At 46.8% G+C, this 25183-nt stretch overlaps 1 protein-coding gene across 2 annotated transcripts in view; it reads left to right on the top strand.

Moving 5' to 3' along the window:
• Positions 1–24069, top strand: part of RGS17 (regulator of G protein signaling 17) — a 320291-nt gene extending 296222 nt beyond the window's left edge. Inside the window, exon 6 of one of the 2 annotated variants that reach the window (XM_086927222.1) lies at positions 22264–24069. In XM_086927222.1, coding sequence (XP_086783348.1) covers positions 22264–22452 — 189 coding nt within the window. In that variant the 3' untranslated portion in view covers positions 22453–24069. The remainder of the gene's footprint in view (positions 1–22263) is intronic. The other variant, XM_086927221.1, reaches the window with a different exon arrangement.
• The last annotated feature ends 1114 nt before the right edge of the window (positions 24070–25183 follow it).

Here is a 25183-nt window from a genome sequence, read left to right as displayed (position 1 = left end):
GACGAACGGCTCCCTCAACCCATCGCAGTCCGGATTCCGAGCGAACCACAGCACCGAGACTGCCCTCATCGCTGCCACCGATGACATCTGGACCCTGCTGGACAACGGAGAAACCGCCGCCCTCATCCTGCTCGACCTTTTGGCTGCGTTCGACATGGTCTGCCACCGCACCCTGACAACCCGCCTCCGCCACGCCGGGATCCAAGGAAAGGCCCTGGAATGGATCACCTCCTTCCTCTCCGACAAAACCCAAAGAGTCCGTCTCCCACCCTTCCTCCCAGAAGCCACCAAGATCATCTGCAGCATACCTCAAGGCTCCTCGCTCAGCCCCACCCTCTTCAACGTCTACATGAGCCCCCTCGTAGCCATCGCACGCAAGCACAACCTCAACATCATCTCCTACGCCGATGATACCCAACTGATCCTCTCCCTCACCAACGACCCCACCTCCACCAGAGCCAGCTTCCAGGACGGAATGAAAGACATCGCAGACTGGATAAAGGTCAGGCCTGAAACTGAACTCAGACAAGACGGAAGTCCTCATCCTTGGCCCATCCATCTCCGCCTGGGACGACTCCTGGTGGCCCCCTGCTCTGGGCCCCCCACCCAAGCCCACGGACCACGCACGCAACCTGGGCTTCATCCTTGACTCCTCCCTCACAATGGCCAAGCAAGTTAACGCCGTTACCTCCTCCTGCTTCAACACTCTCTGCATGCTCCATAAGATCTTACGCTGGATCCCCACTGGAACCAGGAAAATGGTCACCCAGGCCCTCGTCACCAGCCGTCTGGACTACGGGAGCGCCCTCTACGCTGGGACCACCGCCAAACTACAGAAAAGACTCCAGCGCATCCAGAACGCCTCAGCACGACTCGTCTTGGACACCCCCGACACAGCCACATTTCCGCCCACCTGAGGGACCTGCTCTGGCTCCCCGTCAGCAAAAGGATCACGTTCAGACTCCTCACCCACGCACACATGGCTCTCCACGACTTCGGCCCCGAATACCTCAACAACCGCTTCACATTCTACACGCCAACCCGCCAGCTCCACTCCACCAGCCTCGCCCTCCCCACCGTCCCACAGATCCGCAGAACCACCACCGGAGGAAGATCCTTCACCTACCTGGCGGCCAAGACCTGAAACACCCTCCCCTCCCACCTACGACTCACCCAGGACCATCTCCCCTTCAGGAAGCAACTCAAGACCTGGCTTTTTGAGCAGTAGCAGCCCCCCCCACCCCCCAAGTGCCTTGAGACCCTAGCGGGTGAGTAGCGCGCTTTACAAAAACTCTTGATTGATTGATTGATTGTCGAAGTAATAAAAACGTGCGTAGCTGCTTTCTGTTAACAACTCGCATGCACTGAAATGAAGCCACGCCCCCTACCGCATTACTTAAGGCGCTGATTACAAGCCCCTTGACGATAGCGATTTCTCCTGAGGCGGAAGCTGGGAGTAGGCCTGTTTGTTCATTTTTTTAAATTTGAGTGTCACATTTAAAACTTGCTGCTTTTACCTGCTCACTCCTTCACTTGTTCAGAGCGCCTCCAGCCTCCTAAATTTCATCGCGCAGCGGAGCCTAACGCTGACGCGGGATCTTGCCATTGCCGCCATCCCCGCGCCGCCCACTCAGGCCACGCCCCTTTTTCCAGAAGCCACGCCCCCTGCCGCCAAAATATGTGCATATTCCGGTCACGCAGCGGACGAGCGCAGCGGGCGCGATGATTGCGCGCTGAAGGCACGCCTAAGGCAAGCCAGTCTGCGCCCGTCCGCGACCACCCGGGACTCGGGCACCATACGCAATTTCATGCATATACCTCTGAACAGCTGCGTTCCTTCAGAGCTAACTGGCAGCTGAATCCTGCTACGCTGTCCTATGCCCAAAAGCTCGGCATCGCTTCTCCCACGCCCATCGCATCAGTCCCCCCCTTCCACCTCTGCTATTCTTCTTAATACGAGATCAGCCGTTAAGCACCAGACCGAAATATATGATCTTCTAGATTCTAACTCCCCGGACCTTTTGTTTCTAACTGAAACCTGGTACAGACCTGACTCCCTGCCAAGCATCTTAGCCTCCCTCCCGGCCCACTATTCCATGCTCCGTGCCGATCGACCAGAGAGTAAAATAGGAGGTGGTGTAGCCTTGATTACTCGCAAGGATCTTCACTTTCAGACTCTGGCCTCGCCCACATTACCAACAGCCGACTGCCTGGTAGTGCGATCCACTTCTTTCAAGACCCCACTTACTTGCGTATTAACGTATCGACCACCTCAGTCATCCCCCGATTTTCTCCCTGCCTTTCAGAACTTATTGGCTACCCTGGTAATTAGCAATGCCTCTGTCCTTGTTCTGGGCGATTTTAACTATTGGCCTACTGATCCTGCTGAGGACCCCATTTCCAAAGACTTCACCCAATTGCTCCTCAGTCTTAATTTTATCCAACACGTCCACAGCCCCACCCATATCCGGGGCCACACCCTAGATCAGATCTGGACACTTAACATTCCAATGTCCACTCCTACCATCTCGCCCTGTTCCTGGTCGGATCATTCCTTGCTCCCCTTTTCCTTGGACCTGAGCCAAACAACATCCCCCCCTCTTCCCAAAAACACCTGGGCTAGGAGCTGACACAAAGTCGATATTCCTTCTCTTTGTAACTCGCTAGTTGCCACCTCCCCAGACTTTTCGGGCTCGGACCCTCGCTCCCAGGCAACCACATTAGATCAGTGGCTTACTAATGCATGCGATGCGGTGGCCCCTTTGAAGCGTACCACCATCAATCGCACCCATAATGCCAACAAATGGTTCAGCGCTGCTCTCAAAGCTAAGAAACTGGAGCTAAGGCAGGCCGAACGAGCTTGGAGAAGAGCATATTGCCCCGTCCACAGACAACACTTCATCACCGTGCTCAATGAATATAAAGCCGCCATTCTGACAGCCAAGACCGAGTACTTTTCAGGGCGCATCTTAGCTGCCGAATGTCAATATCGTGAGATATTTTTCACCGCCCACGAACTGGCATCCTCGGATAGAACCTCACCCAAGATCCCCCCCCTCTCAGGCTTTATGTGGCTCGCTCAATGAGTTCTTCATTGATAAGATTGCCCTCTATCTATGCACTTCAACGCCTTCAGACGGTGCAGAACCAGGCAGCTCGCCTGGTGCATGGCCTACCGAAATACCAGCACTCCTCCCCCCTCCTCACTACCCTTCATTGGCTACCAATCAAACAAAGAGCCCTTTTCAAACTTGGCCGCCTCACCTTTCAAGCACGGGCGGGCACTGCCCCTGCGTTTATCAATTCCGCCATCATTACCTACTGTCCTGCTAGAGACCTACGTTCCGCTACCAAGTCCTTGTTAGTCATTCCTCGGTTCAAGAAAAAACAATCCGGTGGCCAGAAATTTTCAGTACTCGCACCTACCTTCTGGAACTCCCTTCCCCTCCCTCTTAGATCCTCCCCCTCCTACTTGGAGTTTCGCAAGGCTCTTAAGACCTTTCTATTCCAGCAAGCTTTCAGCCCATAGCCCCTGATGTTTCCCTCAGTTCTGAAATCCTATAGCGCCAAGAAACTGCTCAGTGAATGTGAGCTTTATAAATAACTAAAAATTCAAATTCAAATTCAAATTCAAAACCCAGCAGAAGCAGGCCATGAATTATTCCTTTTGACTTGTCATTTGCATTGCATGCTGATGCTCTTGGCCTGGTCCGAGGGCCCAGCAAAACACATTATTTGCCAGCGGTCTAATAGAGCCAGTGCCAAGGAGACTGCAGGTCACAGGTAAGAGAGTAGTAGATAGTACTACAACAAGTCGCTATTAGTTAATCTGGAACAGATTTACTATTGTGTGTCCTCCTTACCAATTTCTTTGCAGCAATTAACTGTCAACTCTGCTTTTTCAAGCTCAGCACCTCATAACTCAACGGCACACCTGACCTCCCAATGTATGGGTTACCAGAGTAAATTGCCAGTGCCAGTGCTTTTCTGCATAAGTAAACTGCCATGTTTTTCCTCTTGCAGAATCTGCAAATGAAAAAGGGCAGGTTACAGCACTTGTCTGCAGCTGCAGTACAAGTTTTAGTTAGACCCAGTGACAAACGTATAGACAGAAGTTCCTGCAGGTTATCTATGTTTGTGTTTCTAGCGCAAATTGGTCCACTGTAGGACCCCTGGCTCTAGCATCTCCATTCTTGTAGTAACCTTAGATGTAAATCACGCAGTTGAATTATTATCAGACAGGCCTTGTGTGTGAACACTCACAAATATTTTAAATTTGTGCATTCAAGAAAAAACAATCCGGTGGCCAGAAATTTTCAGTACTCGCACCTACCTTCTGGAACTCCCTTCCCCTCCCTCCTAGATCCTCCCCCTCCTACTTGGAGTTTCGCAAGGCTCTTAAGACCTTTCTATTCCAGCAAGCTTTCAGCCCATAGCCCCTGATGTTTCCCTCAGTTCTGAAATCCTATAGCGCCAAGAAACTGCTCAGTGAATGTGAGCTTTATAAATAACTAAAAATTCAAATTCAAATTCAAATTCAAAACCCAGCAGAAGCAGGCCATGAATTATTCCTTTTGACTTGTCATTTGCATTGCATGCTGATGCTCTTGGCCTGGTCCGAGGGCCCAGCAAAACACATTATTTGCCAGCGATCTAATAGAGCCAGTGCCAAGGAGACTGCAGGTCACAGGTAAGAGAGTAGTAGATAGTACTACAACAAGTCGCTATTAGTTAATCTGGAACAGATTTACTATTGTGTGTCCTCTTCACCAATTTCTTTGCAGCAATTAACTGTCAACTCTGCTTTTTCAAGCTCAGCACCTCATAACTCAACGGCACACCTGACCTCCCAATGTATGGGTTACCAGAGTAAATTGCCAGTGCCAGTGCTTTTCTGCATAAGTAAACTGCCATGTTTTTCCTCTTGCAGAATCTGCAAATGAAAAAGGGCAGGTTACAGCACTTGTCTGCAGCTGCAGTACAAGTTTTAGATAGACCCAGTGACAAACGTATAGACAGAAGTTCCTGCAGGTTATCTATGTTTGTGTTTCTAGCGCAAATTGGTCCACTGTAGGACCACTGGCTCTAGCATCTCCATTCTTGTAGTAACCTTAGATGTAAATCACGCAGTTGAATTATTATCAGACAGGCCTTGTGTGTGAACACTCACAAATATTTTAAATTTGTGCATTCATCTCAAAGGCCCGGACTGTGCCACAATTCATGTGGCAGTTTCCATCAGCACTGCTTCCCCGCCAACACAAGGCAACATCAAATGAATACTACACTCTTCAGGCAAGCTGCTTGGAGAACCTCCTGGCTCCATGGCTCATGGCAACTGATGGCGTTAAAATGAGATTGACTTTTTCCGAAAACAAGGGGTAGTTCACATTGAAAAATTGTTCTTTTGAGCTTGAAACTAATTAAAACAGCAGAATATAAACAATGCATGCTATATTATTTGTGTTTTGGCCCAATAAAAAAATACCACTTTTACGTAATTTACACGAGCGCGCCCATCGTTATTTTCTGACTGCCTGGCCACTTCATCGTTCGGCAAAGGATGAATTAGCACTGTTTCTGTTTGAAGTCATTTGTAGCTGCTTAACTTGGAAACATTCATCACCACTTTTTCTCACAGTTTACCCGATTTGAAGCTTGGAATGGTTAGAGGAGACTGGAATGTTTTGTTTATGTCCATATGGAGTAATTCTAAACAAAACCAGACATTGCTTGGCGATAAACAACATAGAGGACCTTTTTATGCAGGAAATTAAATATGAACAGCAATTGCAAAAAGGGCTCAACTGCAACTTTTGTCTATGAAGTATTGGTGTGGCTCACCTACAAATCACAGATTGTATAAATATTATATATAATATCACAATGAATCACATCTTGTTCTCTGTGGTAGGGCCAAGGCTGCTGCTGTATTTAGGGTGCAGCGGTTGCGAGACATTACGTTATGATCGGATATTGAGACTGCGAGCCTGCGTTACTAAAAGTGCATAGCATTGATTGATGCTTCTGTTTTGGAGGGTCATGTCCGGTTGTAGCTAGGGAGAAAGGGTGGGGTAGTCAGGTGTGAATAAATGACATTCCAGAATAAGCATCATCAGAAAGGATCAGCAGGGCTTTAATTTCAGAGTTTACCCGGGTCTGCTCGCTGTAGCACTGGACTCCAGACAGGAGCTCTTTCCTTCGCATGACTCTCTACTCACTGCCGAGCACCTGCAGGGGTTCTGCAAGTCAGACCCTGCCAGCCTGCGTATAAAGGAGCTAATGGGTCCTTGATGGGCTTCCTTTGGGCTAGGGATGTGGAGGTGAGATTCATGGGTGTGTGGTGCTCAGTCTTCCACCTCTCTGGGTGTTTTCAGACTTACACCCCTATGGGTGACAGGCACCTACTCAGGATCTTGCTGTGCTACAGCTTGGCCCATCTGTGCTTCGATGACATGTGGCTAGTGACTGACCGTCAGCCACAGGTGCACAGAACAGGGTATAGACTGTCCTGTAGTGCATCCTTATGGCGATGCACATGGCTCCTTTCATGACCTTTCAACCTGTAAATTTTGGTCTAACCCTTGTTATGGCACTTTCAGCAATACTAGTTCTGGGTGTGGGGGGATGGAGCCAACAGAGAAAGTGGGTGGAGTCAGTGAAGTGGGTGGGTGGAGCGAGGGTGTGTGGGTGTGGCCTCCTTAAAAAATTTGAACACCTGCACTTAGTATTTTACAAATTAAGCACTGAAGGGATGGTGTCTGCCCCTCCCCTCTATGACCATCAGTGCGTAGCAACAAAATTGCCCACGAGAAGGTTAACTCGAAGGGCTTTAAGGTCGAGGCTATCATATGGGACAGGACTCTTCCTGTCTGTTGGTTTTTTGTAGTTCATGGTAAGCAGTCTGCCTGCTTCTCTGGTGATCAGTTGGTCCTGAATGTTCAGATACAGTTCTATTAAATTTCAGGAAAGAGTTAAGGGTGTTGACCCATATGCAAAAGTCAGCACAGTTGTTGGTATTGCCATGCCACAGGATCCATATATCGTCAATATATCTCCTCCATGTGATGATATTGGTCCTCTATGGATTGCCATATGTGAGAATATGTTCACCTTGGAAGGCTTCCATATCGAGACAGTGGTCCAAGACTATTATTTATAATACTCTATCATTGATTTCGTATAATTATCAAGGCACATAAGATCATAGACATACAAAGGAAAAGTAGAGGATCCACTTCCAAGAGGTGGGCTGATATTTTTAGTTTATTCAGTCACACAAAACAATATTTCATTGATGTAACATACAATACTTTTCACGGTTATCATCAGAGAGAAAAGAAGTACGCGAGGAGTTGGTGCTCAGGTGAAGGAGTAAAGACAAGCATTTACAATGCAATGGTCTCGGCAATGTTATAGGTAGAGCTATTGGTATTGCTCATTATTTTTGTATCTTTTTTGTATCCCTAAATAAATGGCATTGTCATTTGTATTGGCATTAGCTTTGTTTTTTGCATATGTGATAACTATTGCATTAGCAGAGAGAGAGTGAGGTAGTGAGATAGAGAGAGCGAGTGAGGTATTGAAATAGAGAGAGAGTGAGGTAGTGGAGAGAGTGAGGTAGATAGAGAGTGAGGTAGTGAGATAGAGAGTGAGGTAGTAAAGAGTGAGGTAGTGAGGGAGAGGGATGTTGTGAGGTAGTGAGATATAAGCATAGAGTGATGTTGTGATGTAGTGAGATAGAGAAAGAGGTTGTGAAAGAGAGTGAAAGTGAGTTAGTGAGACAGAAAGAGTGAGGTAGTGAGATAGAGAGTGAATGAGGTAGTGAGTTAGAGAAAGAGAGTGAAGTTGTGAGGTTGTGAGCTAGAGAGTGAGGTAGTGATGTTTTGAGAGAGAGAAATTGTGAGATAGTGAGACAGAGTGGAGTAGTGAGGTAGAGAGTTATGTAGTGAGAGATAGGTAGATAGAGAGTGAGGTAGTGAGAGACAGAGAAAGTGAGGTAGTGAAAGAGTTAGGTAGAGGGATGTTCTGAGGTAGTGAGATACAAACAGTGAGTGAGTTTGTGAGGTAGTGAGATAGAGAGAGTGAGGTAGTGAAAGAGAGTGAAAGTGACTTAGTGAGATAGAAAGAGAGAGTGAGGTAGTGAGAGAGAGAGTGAGGTAGATAGAGTGAGGTAGTGATGGAGAGTGATTTTTGGTGGTAGTGAGATAGAAACAATGAGTGATGTTGTGACGTAGTGAGATAGAGAAGGATTGAGGTAGTGTAAGAGAGAGTGAAAGTGACTTAGTGAGATAGAAAGAGAGAGTTAGTGAGATAGAGAGTGACGTAGTGAGTTGGAGAGAGAGAGTGAACTTGTGAGCTAGTGAGATAGAGAGTGAGTCAGCGAGAGAGTGTTGTAGTTATTTTTTGAGTGAGTGACTTGTGCTATAGTTAGGTAGTGAGAGTGATATCGAAATAGATAGAGTGATGTTATGGAGAGAGTTAGTGAGAGAGAGAGTGAGATAGTGTTATAGATTTAATTTGAGTAGTGATGTAGTTATTTTTGTTTTGTGGGAGAGTGAAGTAGATATAGAGTGAGGTAGTGAGAGAAAGAGAGAGTGAGGTAGTGAAAGAATGAGGTAGTGAGGGTGAGAGTTGTTGTGCTGTATTGAGATAGAAACAGAGCGATGTTGTGAAGTAGTGAGCTAGAGAGAGAGTGAGGTAGTGTATGAGAGAGTGAAAGTGAGTTAGTGTATTTGAGAGAGAGAGAGAGAGTGCGGTAGTGAGATAGAGAGAGAGTGAAGTAGTGAGTTAGAGAGAGAGTGAAGTTGTGTGGTAGTGAGAGAGTGATGTAGTGAATTTTAGAGAGAGTGTGTCGTGATATAGTGAGAGAGAGATAGTGAGATAGAAATAGAGTGAGGTAGTATATAGAGAGTGTGAGGTAGTGAGATAGAGAGAGAGTGAAGCAGTGAGTTAGAGAGAGTGAAGTTGTGAGGTAGTGAGAGTGTTGTAGTGAATTTTTGAGAGAGTGTGTCGTGATATAGTGAGGCAGTGAGATAGTGAGATAGTAATAGATAGAGTGAGGTAGTGATGTAGAGAGAGTGAGGTAGTGAGATAGAGAGAGTGAAGTTGTGAAGTAGTGTGTTAGAGAGATAGTTACTGTGGTAGAGATATTGTGATGCTGTGAAAAAGAGGGTTGAGTAGTGAGGTAGAGATTGAGGTAGAGAGAGAGTGAATGAGAGATAGTGTAGTAGTGTGAGAGATAGTGAGGTAGTGAGAGAGATAGTGAGTTAGTGAAAGAGAGAGTGAGGTAGTGAGAGAGTGAGGTAGTGAGAGAGAGAGTTCGAAGGGACGGTATAGTGGAGCTGAGGAGAGAGTGAAGGGATGGTGCAGTGAGAGGCTGAGGAGAGTGCAGCAGTGAAGGGACGGTGCAGTGGGGATGAGGAGTGAGTGCAGCAGCGAAGTGACGGTGCAGTGAGAGGCTGAGGAGAGTGCAGCAGTAAAGGGACGTACAGTGGGGATGAGGAGTGAGTGCAGCAGTGAAGTGACGGTGCAGTGAGAGGCGGAGGAGAGTACAGCAGTGAAGGGACGGTGCAAGGAGAGGCTAAGGAGAGAGTGCAGCAATAAAGGAACGGTGCAGGGAGAGGCTGAGGAGAGAGTGCATCAGTGAAGGGCCGGTGCAGGGAGAGGCTGAGGAGAGAGTGCATCAGTGAAGGAATGGTGCAGGGAGAGGCTGAGGAGAGAGTGCAGCAGTGAAGGTATGGTGCAGTGAGAGACTGAGGAGAGTGCACCAGTGAAGGGACGGTGCAGGGAGAGGCTGAGGAGAGTGCAGCAGTGAAGGGACGATGCAATGGGGGGCTGAGCAGAGAGTGCATGAGTGAAGGGACAGTGCAGGGAGAGGCTGAGGATAGTGCAGCAGTGAAGGGACAATGCAATGGGAGGCTGAGCAGAGAGTGCAGCAGTGAAGGGACGGTGCAGTGGGGATGAGGAGTGAGTGCAGCAGTGAAGTGACGGTGCAGTGAGAGGCGGAGGAGAGTGCAGCAGTGAAGGGATGGTGCAAGGAGAGGCTAAGGAGAGAGTGCAGCAATAAAGGGACGGTGCAGGGAGAGGCTGAGGGGAGAGTGAACTGGAACTTTCCTGAACTGGAAAACCGTGCAAGGAACACAGACTGGGTTTGTTTTTGTAACAAAAGCACGACAAGTCAGGTCATAAAAACATTTTCATTCTTAGGATACATGTTTAAATACATTACATTAAAGAAGACAACAATTAAAAGTTACTGAATTAAAGGGTCCTTACACTGATGACACAGAGGAGAAACGTAACATTTCGCACACGTATTCACAGTGAGCTGAAGGATCCCACAATTGAATCGTAATACACAGATCGTAAACATCAGGGCATGAATATTTGGGGATAATAGTCATTTATAATTACACAGTAGTGAAATTACAATTCTTTTGAAGTATACTAGATCAAAAAAATATTCACCACTACCTTTTTGTCACAATTAGGACGACAGACCTAATATAAAGCACTGCAGACCCGCACACAACAATCTGCATGCCAGAAAAACACATGCACTGTCCATACAAAAACATAATCAGTCTTCCGTGTCACATGATTTAACGGAACAGGTCTTCCAGGGTAATGCTATCCACTTCCCATCTTCTTGTCCCAGATTAACTATCTGAAGGACTTAATTTCACACACACAATACTCGCGGGGAGGGGAGAGGTGGGAGGGGAGAGGGGAGAGGGGGGAGGGGAGAGGGGAGAGGGGAGAGGGGAGAGGCGGGAGGGGGAGGGGGGAGGTGGGAGGGGGGAGGGGGACTTGCGCGGGGGTTAAAAAATAAATTTAGAGAAAACTTACCTGACTGCCCGTGTCTGAGCCAGAGCTGGACTGACAAATACTATAAATGAATACCACGGACATAAGGTAAAGTTTGAGGGTTACAGTGAAGTAATGAGCACGTAACTGTCTGAGTTAAAACAGCTCGAGATTAGCGATCAATTACATATTAATGCAACTAATGACCAGCTGGGTTATATTGCAATCCAAATATACGTAAATCTCCAGCAGTAGATTGTGAATGGCCAAGTGCAGCAATCAATACACAAAATAAGCACGATAGGCACCCCATACTCCTCCCTCTCGCCCTAGGTTGCTTCTGTATAAACTCAGGATGCATACATGTTCAATGTAAACAGATTGTTTCTATTACCCCGATTACTTTCTGACACAAATAACCATGTACCTACATTGCGGTGCATCAGTCTTCCGTGTCACATGATTTAACGGAACAGGTCTTCCAGGGTAATGCTATCCACTTTCCATCTTCTTGTCCCAGATTAACTATCTGAAGGACTTAATTTCACACACACAATACTCGCGGGGGAGGGGGAGAGGGGGACTCGCGCGGGGGTTAAAAAATAAATTTAGAGAAAACGTATTTGACTGCCCGTGTCAGAGCATGACTGACAAATACTATAAATGAATACCACGGACATAAGGTGAAAGTTTGAGGGTTACAGTGAAGTAATGAGCACGTAACTGTCCGAGTTAAAATAGCTCGAGATTAGCGATCACTTACATATTAATGCAACTAATGACCAGCTGGGTTATATTGCAATCCAAATATACGTAAATCTCCAACAGTAGATTGTGAATGGCCAAGTGCAGCAATCAATACACAAAATAAGCATGATAGGCACCCCATACTCCTCCCTCCCGCCCCAGGTTGCTTCTGTATAAACTCAGCATGCATACATGTTCAATGTAAACAGATTGTTTCTATTAGCCCGATTACTTTCTGACACAAATAACCATGTACCTACATTGCGGTGCATCAGTCTTCCGTGTCACATGATTTAACGGAACAGGTCTTCCAGGGTAATGCTATCCACTTCCCATCTTCTTGTCCCAGATTAACTATCTGAAGGACTTAATTTCACACATACAATACTCGCGGGCCAGGGGGAGAGGGGGACTCGCGCGGGGGTTAAAAAAGTAAATTTAGAGAAAACTTATTTGACTGCCCGTGTCAGAGCTGGACTGACAAATACTATAAATTAATACCACGGACATAAGGTGAAAGTTTGAGGGTTGCAGTGAAGTAATGAGTACGTAACTGTCCGAGTTAAAACAGCTCGAGATTAGCGATCACTTACATATTAATGCAACTAATGACCAGCTGGTTTATATTGCAATCCAAATATACGTAAATCTCCAACAGTAGATTGTGAATGGCCAAGTGCAGCAATCAATACACAAAATAAGCACAATAGGCACCCCATACTGCTCCCTCTCGCCCCAGATTGCTTCTGTATAAACTCAGCATGCATACATGTTCAATGTAAACAGATTGTTTCTATTACCCTGATTACTTTCTGACACAAATAACCATGTACCTACATTGCGGTGCATCAGTCTTCCGTGTCACATGATTTAACGGAACAGGTCTTCCAGGGTAATGCTATCCACTTTCCATCTTCTTGTCCCAGATTAACTATCTGAAGGACTTAATTTCACACACACAATACTCGCTGGGGAGGGGGAGATGGGGACTCGCGCGGGGGTTAAAAAATAAATTTAGAGAAAACTTATTTGACTGCCCGTGTCAGAGCTGGACTGACAAATACTATAAATGAATACCACGGACATAAGGTGAAAGTTTGAGGGTTACAGTGAAGTAATGAGCACGTAACTGTCCGAGTTAAAACAGCTCGAGATTAGCGATCACTTACATATTAATGCAACTAATGACCAGCTGGGTTATATTGCAATCCAAATATACGTAAATCTCCAACAGTAGATTGTGAATGGCCAAGTGCAGCAATCAATACACAAAATAAGCACGATAGGCACCCCATACTCCTCCCTCCCGCCCCAGGTTGCTTCTGTATAAACTCAGCATGCATACATGTTCAATGTAAACAGATTGTTTCTATTACCCCGATTACTTTCTGACACAAATATTCATGTACCTACAGTGCGGTGCATCAGTTTTCCGTGTCACATGATTTAACGGAACAGGTCTTCCAGGGTAATGCTATCCACTTCCCATCTTCTTGGCCCAGATTAACTATCTGAAGGACTTAATTTCACACACACAATACTCGCGGGCCAGGGGGAGAGGGGGACTCGCGCGGGGGTTAAAAAATAAATTTAGAGAAAACTTATTTGACTGCCCGTTTCAGAACTGGACTGACAAATACTATAAATTAATACCACGGACATAAGGTGAAAGTTTGAGGGTTACAGTGAAGTAATGAGTACGTAACTGTCTGAGTTAAAACAGCTCGAGATTAGCGATCACTTACATATTAATGCAACTAATGACCAGCTGGGTTATATTGCAATCCAAATATACGTAAATCTCCAACAGTAGATTGTGAATGGCCAAGTGCAGCAATCAATACACAAAATAAGCACGATAGGCACCCCATACTCCTCCCTCCCGCCCCAGGTTGCTTCTGTATAAACTCAGCAGGCATACATGTTCAATGTAAACAGATTGTTTCTATTACCCCGATTACTTTCTGACACAAATAACCATGTACCTACATTGCAGTGCATCAGTCTTCCGTGTCACATGATTTAACAGAACAGGTCTTCCAGGGTAATGCTATCCACTTCCCATCTTCTTGTCCCAGATTAACTATCTGAAGGACTTAATTTCACACACACAATACTCGCGGGGGAGAGGGGGACTCGCGCGGGGGTTAAAAAATAAATTTAGAGAAAACTTATTTGACTGCCCGTGTCAGAGCTGGACTGACAAATACTATAAATGAATACCACGGACATAAGGTGAAAGTTTGAGGGTTACAGTGAAGTAATGAGCACGTAACTGTCCGAGTTAAAACAGCTCAAGATTAGCGATCAATTACATATTAATGCAACTAATGACCAGCTGGGTTATATTGTAATCCAAATATACGTAAATCTCCAATAGTAGATTGTGAATGGCCAAGTGCAGCAATCAATACACAAAATAAGCACGATAGGCACCCCATACTCCTCCCTCTCGCCCCAGGTTGCTTCTATATAAACTCAGCATGCATACATGTTCAATGCAAACAGATTGTTTCTATTACCCCGATTCGAGGGGGGGGAGAGACTCGCACGGGGAGGGGGGGAGAGACTCGGGGGGAGAGACTCGCGCGGGGTCGGAGGGGGGCGAGACTCGCGCGGGGGGGAACCGGGAGAGACTCGCGCGGGGGAGAGACTTGCGGGGGGAGGGGGGAGAGTGACTTGCGGGGGGAGGGGGGGAGAGTGACTCGCGGGGGGAGGGGGGAAAGAGACTCGCGGGGGGAGGGGGAGAGACTCGCGGGGGGAGGGGGGGAGAGAGACTCGCGAGGGGGGGAGAGAGACTCGCGCGGGGGGAGGGGGGGAGAGAGACTCAGGGGGGGGAGAGAGACTCGCGCGGGGGAGAGAGACCAGCACCCATAGAGCATGGGCGGGCTTTTGTACTACAGTAGCACTCTCGTCCAAGCAGTTTGCTTACCTGATGAAATAAGCAGGCAATAGAGCTAAGACACCTACCACAGCGGGAGCCACGAACAGCGGGAGGAGGCGCGAGGGGGGACAGCGGGAGCCACGAACGGCGGGAGGGGGCGGGAGCCACGAACAGTGATACGCCAAGACCGGCCGAGCCCACGGGACATGTCATGAGTGCACGCAGAGCTTCAAAGGGCCCCCGCGCGCCCGCTCCTTTATCTCTGACATCAGCCACTCTGCTAATGGAAACAAAAATAAAACGGCAAAAACAAAACGGCGGCCACAACGACTTTCGGATTCGGGGCGGGAACGAGGACAGCGGGAGCATGCGACCTACCTCATCTACAACAAACAGCTTAATGGCGGCCGGCGCTTCTGAAATTTTTCGGAATTGGGGGCGTGTTTTGCTGTTCTGAGTGACAGACGACGTCACTGTCTAAAGAACAGCAAAAATGACGCCCCCAAATCCGAAAAAGACGGGGCTTCTTTGGAGGGACGGCTCTTTCCTCCAATGGCTGGCCTCCATTTAGGAAGCCAGCCAATGGTGGAGAGACAGAGCAGGGAGGCGGGACCCTCTGCGCTACTAAGAGTCATTAAATCTCCGGCCTAAGACTGCGCAAGCGCAGCCTTTTAGGCCTTCGACCTAAAAAAGGAGAGGAAGCTGTATTCAGGAGATTCAAATATTTACAAAAAACACAAAAGAGGACCCACACTGGTTGAGAATAGTCTCCCTTAGAGTTCACAGCCTACCTCTATATGTACAATTCCGTATGTATGTAATTAAATGTGAAGTTTCCTAGTCAACAGAGTAATTTCATTGGTGGGTCAGGAGTACGGGCAGAGGTAGGATGTAGGCCAATTCAGATGCGTCGACCTACAGATTCCTCTCCTTTTTCTTTACTCCTTCACTTGAGCACCAACTCCTCACGTACTTCTTTTCTTATCATTACATCAACGAAATATTGTTTTGTGAGACTGAGTAAACTAAAAATATCAGTCCACCTCTTGGAGGTGGTTTCTCTACTTTTCCTTTGTATGCCTATGATCTTATATGCCTTGATATTTATACGACGTCAATGATAGAGTATTATGAATTATAAATAATAGTCTTGGACCATTGTTTTTCTGTACCGAACGATACCCAGGTCCTTTTGACTTTATGGGTAACCCCATTTTTGATAATGCCATATCGAGACATGCTAGGCTCCATACATACTGATTATATAGGCCATGTTGTTAGAACAGAGACCCAAACCTATGGTCACACAAATCGAGTCATTGATCTTGAATTTCCTTGAGCTTATTTGACCCCATAAATGATACAATAGCTGACAAATGTCTTTGGTCAATTAAAGCGGTACAAAAGGGGGTAAATGTAAATGTAAATTGATATTTGTATAGCGCTCTACTCACCCGCAAGGGTCTCAAGGCGCTTTTACGAATACCGCTGTGGAATCCGTCCTGGCTTTTCCTGTTAGGCATCCACTCCTGGGCACCCCCAGGGTGAAGGCCAGGCATCCTTAGCGTTGTGGGGGCCGTTGTGGAGATTAAGCAAGCTATTGCCCAGAGTTGCAGAGTGGGACACTATGATTAGAAAAGGCACCGAGGCGAGAATTATCAGGTCCGTGGAATTTTTGATCCCAAGACCCACCGAGGCGGGGAATTGAACCCTGGTCCCAGGCTAGACTTCTGCATCAGGGTCTGCCGCTCTAACCATTGAGCCACACTTCTGGTGATGGACGGAGCATCTGAATCAATCAAACACTCACACCCAGTCAAAAGATCTGGGTTTAATCCATCACCGTTCTTTAGCCCACTCTGCCACCCAAGTTCAGACATGGCTATGTGCAAGTCAGTCTGACCCTGTGCCTCATGGGAACAGTCCAGCCCGAACTGCCAAGCCATGTCTTCCCTGGACCGGAAACAAGCTTCCGAGGACCGGTTTCTGGCATTCCAGCCATCTTCAGCCCGGCTTGCTTGAATCCAGTGGCAAAGTGAGCAATGGACTCACGTCTGAGCATACCCTGCAACACTTATGGCCGCAAGAAGCGGTACAAAAGGGGGTGGTGATGGACGGAGCATCTGAATCAATCAAACACTCACACCCAGTCAAAAGATCTGGGTTTAATCCATCACCGTTCTTTAGCCCACTCTGCCACCCTAGTTCAGACATGGCTATATGCAAATCAGTCTGACCCTGTGCCTCATGGGAACAGTCCAGCCGCTCCGCTCTCGTCTTCTCTCTTGCTCCACGCCTCTCCTCCTCACCCGCTGTCCGCTCCTCCGGTGTATAGACACACCTGTGCTCTCTCGCTGACGTCCTTTAAGGTGGTACCAGACTCCTCCTCCTCCATGCTCCAGCCGGTCCACTTAAAGGGCCCGAGACCATCGTCTTCATCGTCGCAACTGTACCGTTCCTCGTGCATGTTCCAGACATGGGGCATTGGAGGCTGTGAAAACAAGAGGGAGGGGTCACAGGTTAAAGGCTCACACTGGGGTTCAGGGTGCGGTGGCAACCCGTCCCCGTCCTCGTTACACACCATCCCCCCTGGACACTTCCGTTCGGGAAGTGGATTTCTGGAGAGATAATCAGCCCCGGTATTGTCGATGCCCTTCTTGTGACGGACTGTAAACGCATACGGCTGTAGAGCCAAGAACCAACGCATCACCCGGGCATTGTTTGACCTGTTGCGGGCCATCCATTGGAGGGGAGCAGGGTCAGTATAGAGGGTAAATGGTCGCCCCTCCAAATAGTACACTAATTTGTCCACTGCCCACCTTATGGCCAAACACTCTTTCTCTACCGTGGGGTACCGGAGCTTCCTTGGGAACAACTTCCTGCTGATCTAGAGGATAGGATGGTCTAACCCGTCTGCCCCTGTCTGGGATAACACCTCCCCTATCCCGTATTCGGATGCATCCGTGTGAAGGGAGAAGGGACGGGAGAAGTCAGGAGAAGAAAGAATGGTGGTGGAAGTAATAATGCGTTTTAGGGCAGTGAAGGCTTCCTGCATCTCGGTGGTAGGGGACAAGAGGTCTGTTTGTTTGACCCTGGTTTTCAGGGTCTCCATAAGGGGGGCTGCTAGTTGGGCGAAATGTGGGATGAAGCATCTGTAGTAACCAATGAGCCCCAAGAAAGTTCGCATCTCTTTTTTTGTGCTGGGGAACCCCGTCTCAGCTATGGCTCGTACCTTCTCGAATTGTGGCTCGATAAGGCCATGTCCGAGGACATATCCCAAATATTTCACCTTCTGAAACGCCATGCGGGATTTCATCGCATTGATTTTCAGACCAGCCCTTTCATGAGTATCCAAGACCTGATGTAGATGGGTCATATGTGTCTTCCAGTCCCGGCTGAAGACGCTGATATCAACTCAAAATGCCCGTCCTCAGTGGAAAAGGCGGTCTTGTGTCGGTCTTCTTCCCTGAGGGGTACTTGCCAATACCCCATTTGTTAGGTCTATTGTACTAATGTATCTGGCTTCCCCTAGTTTCTCGATCAGTTCATCTATCTGTGTAGTAGGGTAAGCGTCAAATGATGAGATTTCATTGAGGGCACGGAAATCCATGCAGAATCTGCTTGTACCATCAGCTTTGGTATCATTACAATAGGGCTTGACCAGTTGCTTTGGGAGGGTCGTATGACGCCGAGCTTCAGCATGTCGGATCCCTCGACACCGGGATTCTGGTATTCGATATGGTCGTGTTTTGACTATCTTCCCCGGTTGGGTCTGTATCTGGTGTTCCGTGAGGGTGGTTCTTCCTGGTTGGTCCGAGAATATGGTGGGGTGTCCCTGTAGTGTTTCCATCAGCTCTTGTTTCTCCTCATCCCGCAGGTCCTCGTTGATCACGAGTCGGTCTAGGGTGGTTGTTGACTCTGGGGGTTTGGCGTTTTGCAAGATGGACCCCTAAGGGCGGAGGACCCAGCCACTTTTTTAACATGTTGATATGATAGACTTGGGTCTTTCGGGGATTGATTTGCAATTTATAACTGGTGTTACCTATGGTTGACACTATCCGATTGGGGCCCCCCATTCTGCCTTGAACTTCTGAGTAGAGGAGGGCATTAGAACTAACGCCCAATCATCCTTTTGTAGCTTTCTCCATTTCTTTCCTTTGTCATGTATGGTTTTTTGCTTCAGTTTGCTCTTTTCCAGATTGGTGTATGCCAGGTCTCTCAATTTCCCTAACTTGGAGCGAAGGTTCCCAGCGTATTCTAGGGTTTTCAGGGTTTCTTACGGGGTCTCGTTCTTCCAGGCCTCTTTTGTCATGTCTAGGAGCGATCGGGGTTGTCGTCCATACAAAAGCTCGAACAACGAGAAACCCAGGCTACTTTATTTTTGCCTTCGGATAACATACAATGCCAGGGGCAGGACCTGGTCCCATTCAGCTCCGTTAACCTCCAGCATCTTCCGGAGAGTGGGCTTTAGGGATTGTATCTCTCCACGAGTCCGTCTGTTTCGGGGTGGTATACAGTGGTTCTTATCTGATGGATGTTCAGGAGCTGACAGACCTCCTTCATGAGCCTTGATACAAAGGGGGTTCCCTGATCCGTGAGGACCTCTTTGGGGAACCCCACCCTTGAAAAGAGCTCCAGCATTTTGTCAGCCACTTGTTTGGTCGTGGTGGTGGTCAGCGGAAAAGCCTCCGGAAGCCTCGTAGAGTAGTCCACGATCACGAGGACGTATTGATGTCCTTTCCTGGTCTTCGGTAGAGGCCCGATAAGATCCATGCCTACCCTCTCGAATGGAACCCCAATCATGGGAAGGGGTTGTAGAGGGACAGCCGGGGGTCGGGTCATGTTCTGCTTCTGGCATGCCTCGCATTCCTGACAGTATGACATGGTGTCTTTATAAATCCCTGGCCAGTAAAAGTGCCGCAGGATATTTTGTGTATTTTTTTCCGCTCCTTTGTGACCAGCTACCAAGTGGGCGTGGGAGTAGAAGAGCACTTGTTCCCGAAACGTAGCGGGGACCAGAAGCTGTTCAGGATCGTCCTTCCGTCCCTGTTGATAAAGCAGGTCGTTTTTCACAAAAAAACGAGAGTATACCTGGGGTGTTTGGCCCTGATTCTGATGTGCGTTCTCCCAGGCGTTGAACAGAGTAGCGTAGTTTGCCTGAGAGAAACGAAAACTACGGTCCAGTACCCACGGCTCAGGGGACACAAAAGCCGGTATAGGCCGGTTGTTCATACCATCCCTAGCCAGTGGTTTGCGGGGCCCCAGACTCTGGCTAAACATGTCCAGGAATGCCGAATTATCAGTCCCTATTATGAGGTCTTCAGGGAGAGACGACAGCACGCCTACTCTGATCGTATGTGGTGTTCCCTTCAAGGGGACTATTGGAAGGACAGCCACCGGATACGGTCTAACGTCCCCGTGTACACACCTAATATTCACTCGTTCCTGTGGGAGAACTTGGTGGGGCCTCACGTGTTGGGTTTGTACCACCGACTGTCGACAGCCAGAATCTAGGAGGGCTTGGATGGGGGTACCGTTTACCCTTACAATCACTCAGAATTCATGTCCCATTTCTGCTGAATACAACACAGTCCTTGGAAGGTAGCCGACCTCCATTGGGTCCTCGGCCGGTTTCCTTCTGGGGCACATCCGGGCTATGTGGCCCCAGTTACCACATTCGAAACATTGCGCCCGCTGTGAGAAGGTGGTTCGGGTCTCCATGGCTTAGGTTTTACCGGCTCTGGGGCTTTCAATGGTTTCTTCTCAGGTTTGCTGGCAGCCCTTTGCTTCTCTGTCTCCCAGAGAGGGGGGGGGGTCGTGGCTGGACACAGGAGAATGTTGTTGCCTGTCTACAGCCTGGGAGGTGATGAGATTAGGGTGCTGTCTTATCCACCTCTGGGCCGCGAAAGGAAGCGCCTCCAAGAACTGTTCTAGGTAGACCCGATCCATTATTTTCTCTTTTGTACATGTGTTGGGGATTAGCCACTTGTCGGCCGCCATTTTCAGCCGGACGAATAGAGTTTTGGGGGTCTCCCCTGGTACTCCTCTTTCTTTTCTGAACCTGAGGCGGTATGCTTCCTGATCCAGTTCCAAATGGTCCAGAATGATCCTCTTAATGTCGGCGTATGAGGTTTCACCCGTCGGGTTCGCCACTTGATAAGCGGCTTGGGCTTCACCTATAAGCAATGGTGCGAGGAAGAAGGGCCACTTGCCCACGAACCACCCACACGCCCTGGCGGCCTTCTCAAAATTTAGTAGAAATGAATCGGGGTCCTCCCCAGGCTGATACTTCTGGAGGGAGACTCCACTGATGCTCTGTGGTGCCCCTCCTACAGTCACGGGTCCACTCACTAGGGAAGGGTCGAGGGCACGGGCAGTCATGGCCGCCTTCATGATCTCCCTGTCTGCTTCTGCCGACCGGATCTGCTGCTCCATCACCCATTCCAGTCTTTCCTGGTCCTTTACCAAACGTTGGACGACGTCGTCCATCTTTGTTAAGCAGATGGAGGTGTTGCCCGCATTCTCCACCACAGTAACTTCCGGGGTAGGGAAAGGCAGGAGACGTGTCTTTGTTCGAGTAGGCTTTATTTGGTGAAACAGTAAGCCAGTACAGGTCTTCCGAGCTACGGCTCTCCTCGGGGATCTGCTCCTCTCCTTTTGGCTCTTCCTCAGGATTCCTTCTTCCCTTCGACGAGTCGGGCTCCTCCTCCGTTTTCCCTCTTTGGGCTCCGTTGTGACACAGGCTCCGCCGATAGGAGAAAACACAAGAGAGGGAGGTATCAGTCCGCACACTCTACTCAAAAACTCAATCAGCGGGTGGGGAGTGAAGGAAACCAAAGTGTTCCGGGTATTAGGGAAGTGAGGGCGGTGAATACCAGGGGTCGTGTGAATGCTCACGGGTTGCCGCTACCCTTTCTTCCAACCCAGCCCGAGATACGGTTACGCACCTCTGTAAGCCACACCCCTCCTGGTGTGGGGCTGGGTGAATCGTATTGCCGTTGGCTTCCTGGCTCCTGCGTCTCCACCGGGTCCCGTCTGTCCTCCACCTGCACTGTTCCTCGCGGCTCCTCCGCCTCCGATGTTCTTCGCGTCACTCTCTCCTCCGTTGTTCCCTGCGTCTCCTCCTTCTCCAATCTCCCAACTCCGCTCTCGTCTTCTCTCTTGCTCCACGCCGCTCCTCTCCACCCGCTGTCCGCTCCTCCGGTGTATAGACACACCTGTGCTCTCTCGCTGACGTCCTTTAAGGTGGTACCAGACTCCTCCTCCTCCATGCTCCCGCCGGTCCACTTAAAGGGCCCGATACCATTGGCTTCATCATCGCAACTGTACCGTTCCTCGGGCATGTTCCAAACAAGGGGCATCGGAGGCTGTGGAAACAAGAGGGAGGGTCACAGGTTAAAGGCTCACACCGGGGTTCAGGGTGCGGCGGCAACCTGTCCCCGTCCTCGTTACACCACCGTAACACCCATTGCCCAACCCTTTCTCACTGAGCATAGCATGGAAGGGGGCCTTATTTACAATGCTGCGTTAAGTCATGTTAAATGGCTTAATGCTGCCTTGTAAATAAGGCAAAGCACATATCGCCACAGAAACGTCACTAAAAGTGATGTTCCTGTGGCAATAGGGGCTTGTAAATATGCCCCTATTGTATCTTACGAATGTTCATATTTGGATGTAATTGAATGGCATGGTATGTATGAATTTATACTTAGCTTTTTGACATATGGTATGATGACAAATGTTTAATACCAATAAAGATTGAATTCTTTTGAATAATCATTGTACTGTCTTAAATGTTTATTATTGTCTTTCATGTTCTTCAGGTCAGCCTTGACTCCAGAGTGCGAGAAGCAATCAACAGAAACTTATTGGATCCCAATCCTCACATGTACGAAGATGCCCAACTTCAGATATACACTTTAATGCACAGAGACTCTTTTCCAAGGTTTTTGAACTCTCAGATTTATAAATCTCTCCTTGAGAGCACTGGGAGCTCGACGTCTGAAACATAGTTCTTTGTTTTTAGATACACATCTAGCTTTTTTTGAAATAACAAAAGTTTCTTAACACCTGAAGCTGAGTTCCTGGAGAACACCAGCTTGGCACTACTCAGGCAACTGTGAAGACAGCAAAAAGATATTTATATCTATAATGATCTTTGTGTCCATTTTTCCCAGGTCATTCATGCTTCAGTTTGACAAAAAAATGAATAGATAAATACTGCATTTTTCAATTTTCACATTTGTTTTGCACACTGGTCACTTACTTGCAGAAGACTATTCCTTTGTGTAATATTTGATGATTTCTGGGAGTCCCCTAGTGTTTTCTCACAGTGCATGCATGAGGTAAAATGGCTTCATTTTACCACGTAATTGTTGCAGTATATAATCCAATGAAGAATTGTTTGTGCAATACAATCTTACTTTGAAATTATTTCATCAAACCTGTATGCGGTTTGTCATACTTTTGAACTTAAAATAAGGTTTTAATGGCCAGTTTTAGAAGTGCTACTAGTGTATAGCACTTTTTATTGTGTTGCATTTGGCGCATTGACGTCACTGCTTTTGTACTGGGGGAAACATGCCTGCCAATGTTTACTGAATATGGATTTTCAGAGTGGGTGTTTCCTCTGGTTGGTAACTACCGAAACGGTGGTATTTTATTGTTGTTGTAGCTGTTCTTGTTACAGAGTTTGCAATGTCAAAGAAGCACAACCCATTTTATGGGATCCATAGTTGAATGGCACAGTCGATGCGCTGACATTGTTATAAATCATTTTCAGATCAAAGATTCTCTGTGTACATTTCAGACGTCATATACTGTCACAGATTTATTAGACACTGGTCTCCAGGTGTAATACTGTTGTCTAATGTTGTGTACTTCGAAACAAGACAGCTTGAAACTTTGTTTTTCTATATATTATTTTTTAATAAAATAGTAGGTTACCTACATGTAGCATTTTAAAAGATTTGAAAGACTAGCATCTGTCTTAGTTTTTTGCTATATTAAGCTACAACATTGTCTTTTAGAGTCCATTTGAAAAGGAAGGACGCATTTCAGCTTCAGACCTAAGTAACTCTGTACCACTTCACAAACTAAAGATTGAGCAGAAAACTAGGCAGTTTACATGAATACATTTAAATTTCCATGAGAATAAAAATGTGGAGTAGCACCCTTATTTTTTGCTGACCTATTTCTTTTTTTTATTGTTTGTTAAAGATATTTCGAAAAGAAACTCCCTTACAACTGGTCGAAATTTTTGACATATGCCTGACAATGAGATCGCTTTCATTTTACAATTAATCACTGTTACCATTTCTCATGAAAATATTACTGTACTCTTAGCACAGTTATAAATGTTGACTTATATTTAAATTGTCATGGCATAGTGTGGCTAGAGAATGAGTTTTAATACAATGGAAATCAATTGCATTTGTGCTGACGAAATGAGCTTTATATATTTGAAGGTTTATACAGAGCTCTAACGTCTGTTCTTTATGTTTTACTACCTCTTATTTTGTTATCTTGTGAATGCCATCAAGTCCCCTTTTTAACCTATTTTCTGCTGGAGAACGTTAATTTAATATTTTTTGCATGTATTAAAACATTAAAAGTGAATTTTTTATGAATGCTGATTGAATTTTGTAATCAATTTTAGATTCAGGAGAAATGAATATAAAGGGCTATTCTATGTCCCCTATGCAAATATATTCACTGTTGTGGGCATTTAAAAGAACAGGATTACACACAGTGCTTGAAATGGAGCAAGGGTAGTCTGAATAATCAATGTTTTGAATAAGTATTATCTTCAGTGAGGGGCAAGTGTTTGTCCCAGGAAAAACATCGACGTCCTGCTGAAATGTGCTGGTGTTTCCCTTCTGGAAAAGAGTGCCAGTTTTTGTAGGCTAAGAACACTTACCATTTGAAGCACTGATGCCAGAAACAAAAGAAACACTTCTGAAAAGTGGACAACAGTATTCTGTTTACACCGACGTGGCTGATTAGCCTATCATATTCAGCACATATAATTATTTATGAAATTATAGGTAAAAGATTAAACCAATGTTTATAATAGTTGTTTATTTATGACTGACGTGTTTTGTCTAAAAATGTTACTCTATTATGATATGCTTTGTTCATGTTTCTTTTATTAATTTGCAAAACGAGTCAAACTCTGAATTGCAAGTTGATAAAACCGATAATGGATTTTTTAGGGCAATGTTTACACACTAGTAAAAATATGAACTTTTTTACATGGAGAATGAGAACATTTCTCACCCATTGGAAGACATGACTTTTCTACTGTGAAGTTTTATTGTTTCCGAAGATGGTTTCAGAATACCTTTTTAAAGTACTGTATAATATATTTACTTTGAAACCATATTTTGGGCGTGATTTACAGTTTGCCAGTGTTTGAAATGCAATAACTTGGTGCAGATGTAGAAATCTGTTAAAGTATAAAAATGTGCATGGTAGTGTAAAAACCTTTAAACTGTGTTGGTAGTACCTGATTTTAACCTGCCAGGCAGGCACGATTGTTCTGTGATTTAAGAAAATAGTTGACAGAATTTGCTTTGGGTGACAGCAATTAACATTGATTGCTGGCTTAGCAAGTACACCCCACTGCAATAAATGGAAGATAGGGACAAATTCTATACTCAATAGTCCTTCACACTGTGTTGAGTCAAATGGAATCAAGTGGCGTGCAGTTGCCTACAGGACTATGTGGATAGAGAAATTAAT

Source organism: Lissotriton vulgaris, chromosome 6 (genome assembly GCF_964263255.1).
Source record: "Lissotriton vulgaris chromosome 6, aLisVul1.2, whole genome shotgun sequence".
Classification (NCBI taxonomy): domain Eukaryota; kingdom Metazoa; phylum Chordata; class Amphibia; order Caudata; family Salamandridae; genus Lissotriton; species Lissotriton vulgaris.
The sequence above is the reverse complement of the archived record's forward strand: the minus strand, read 5'-3'. Positions and strand labels throughout refer to the sequence as shown.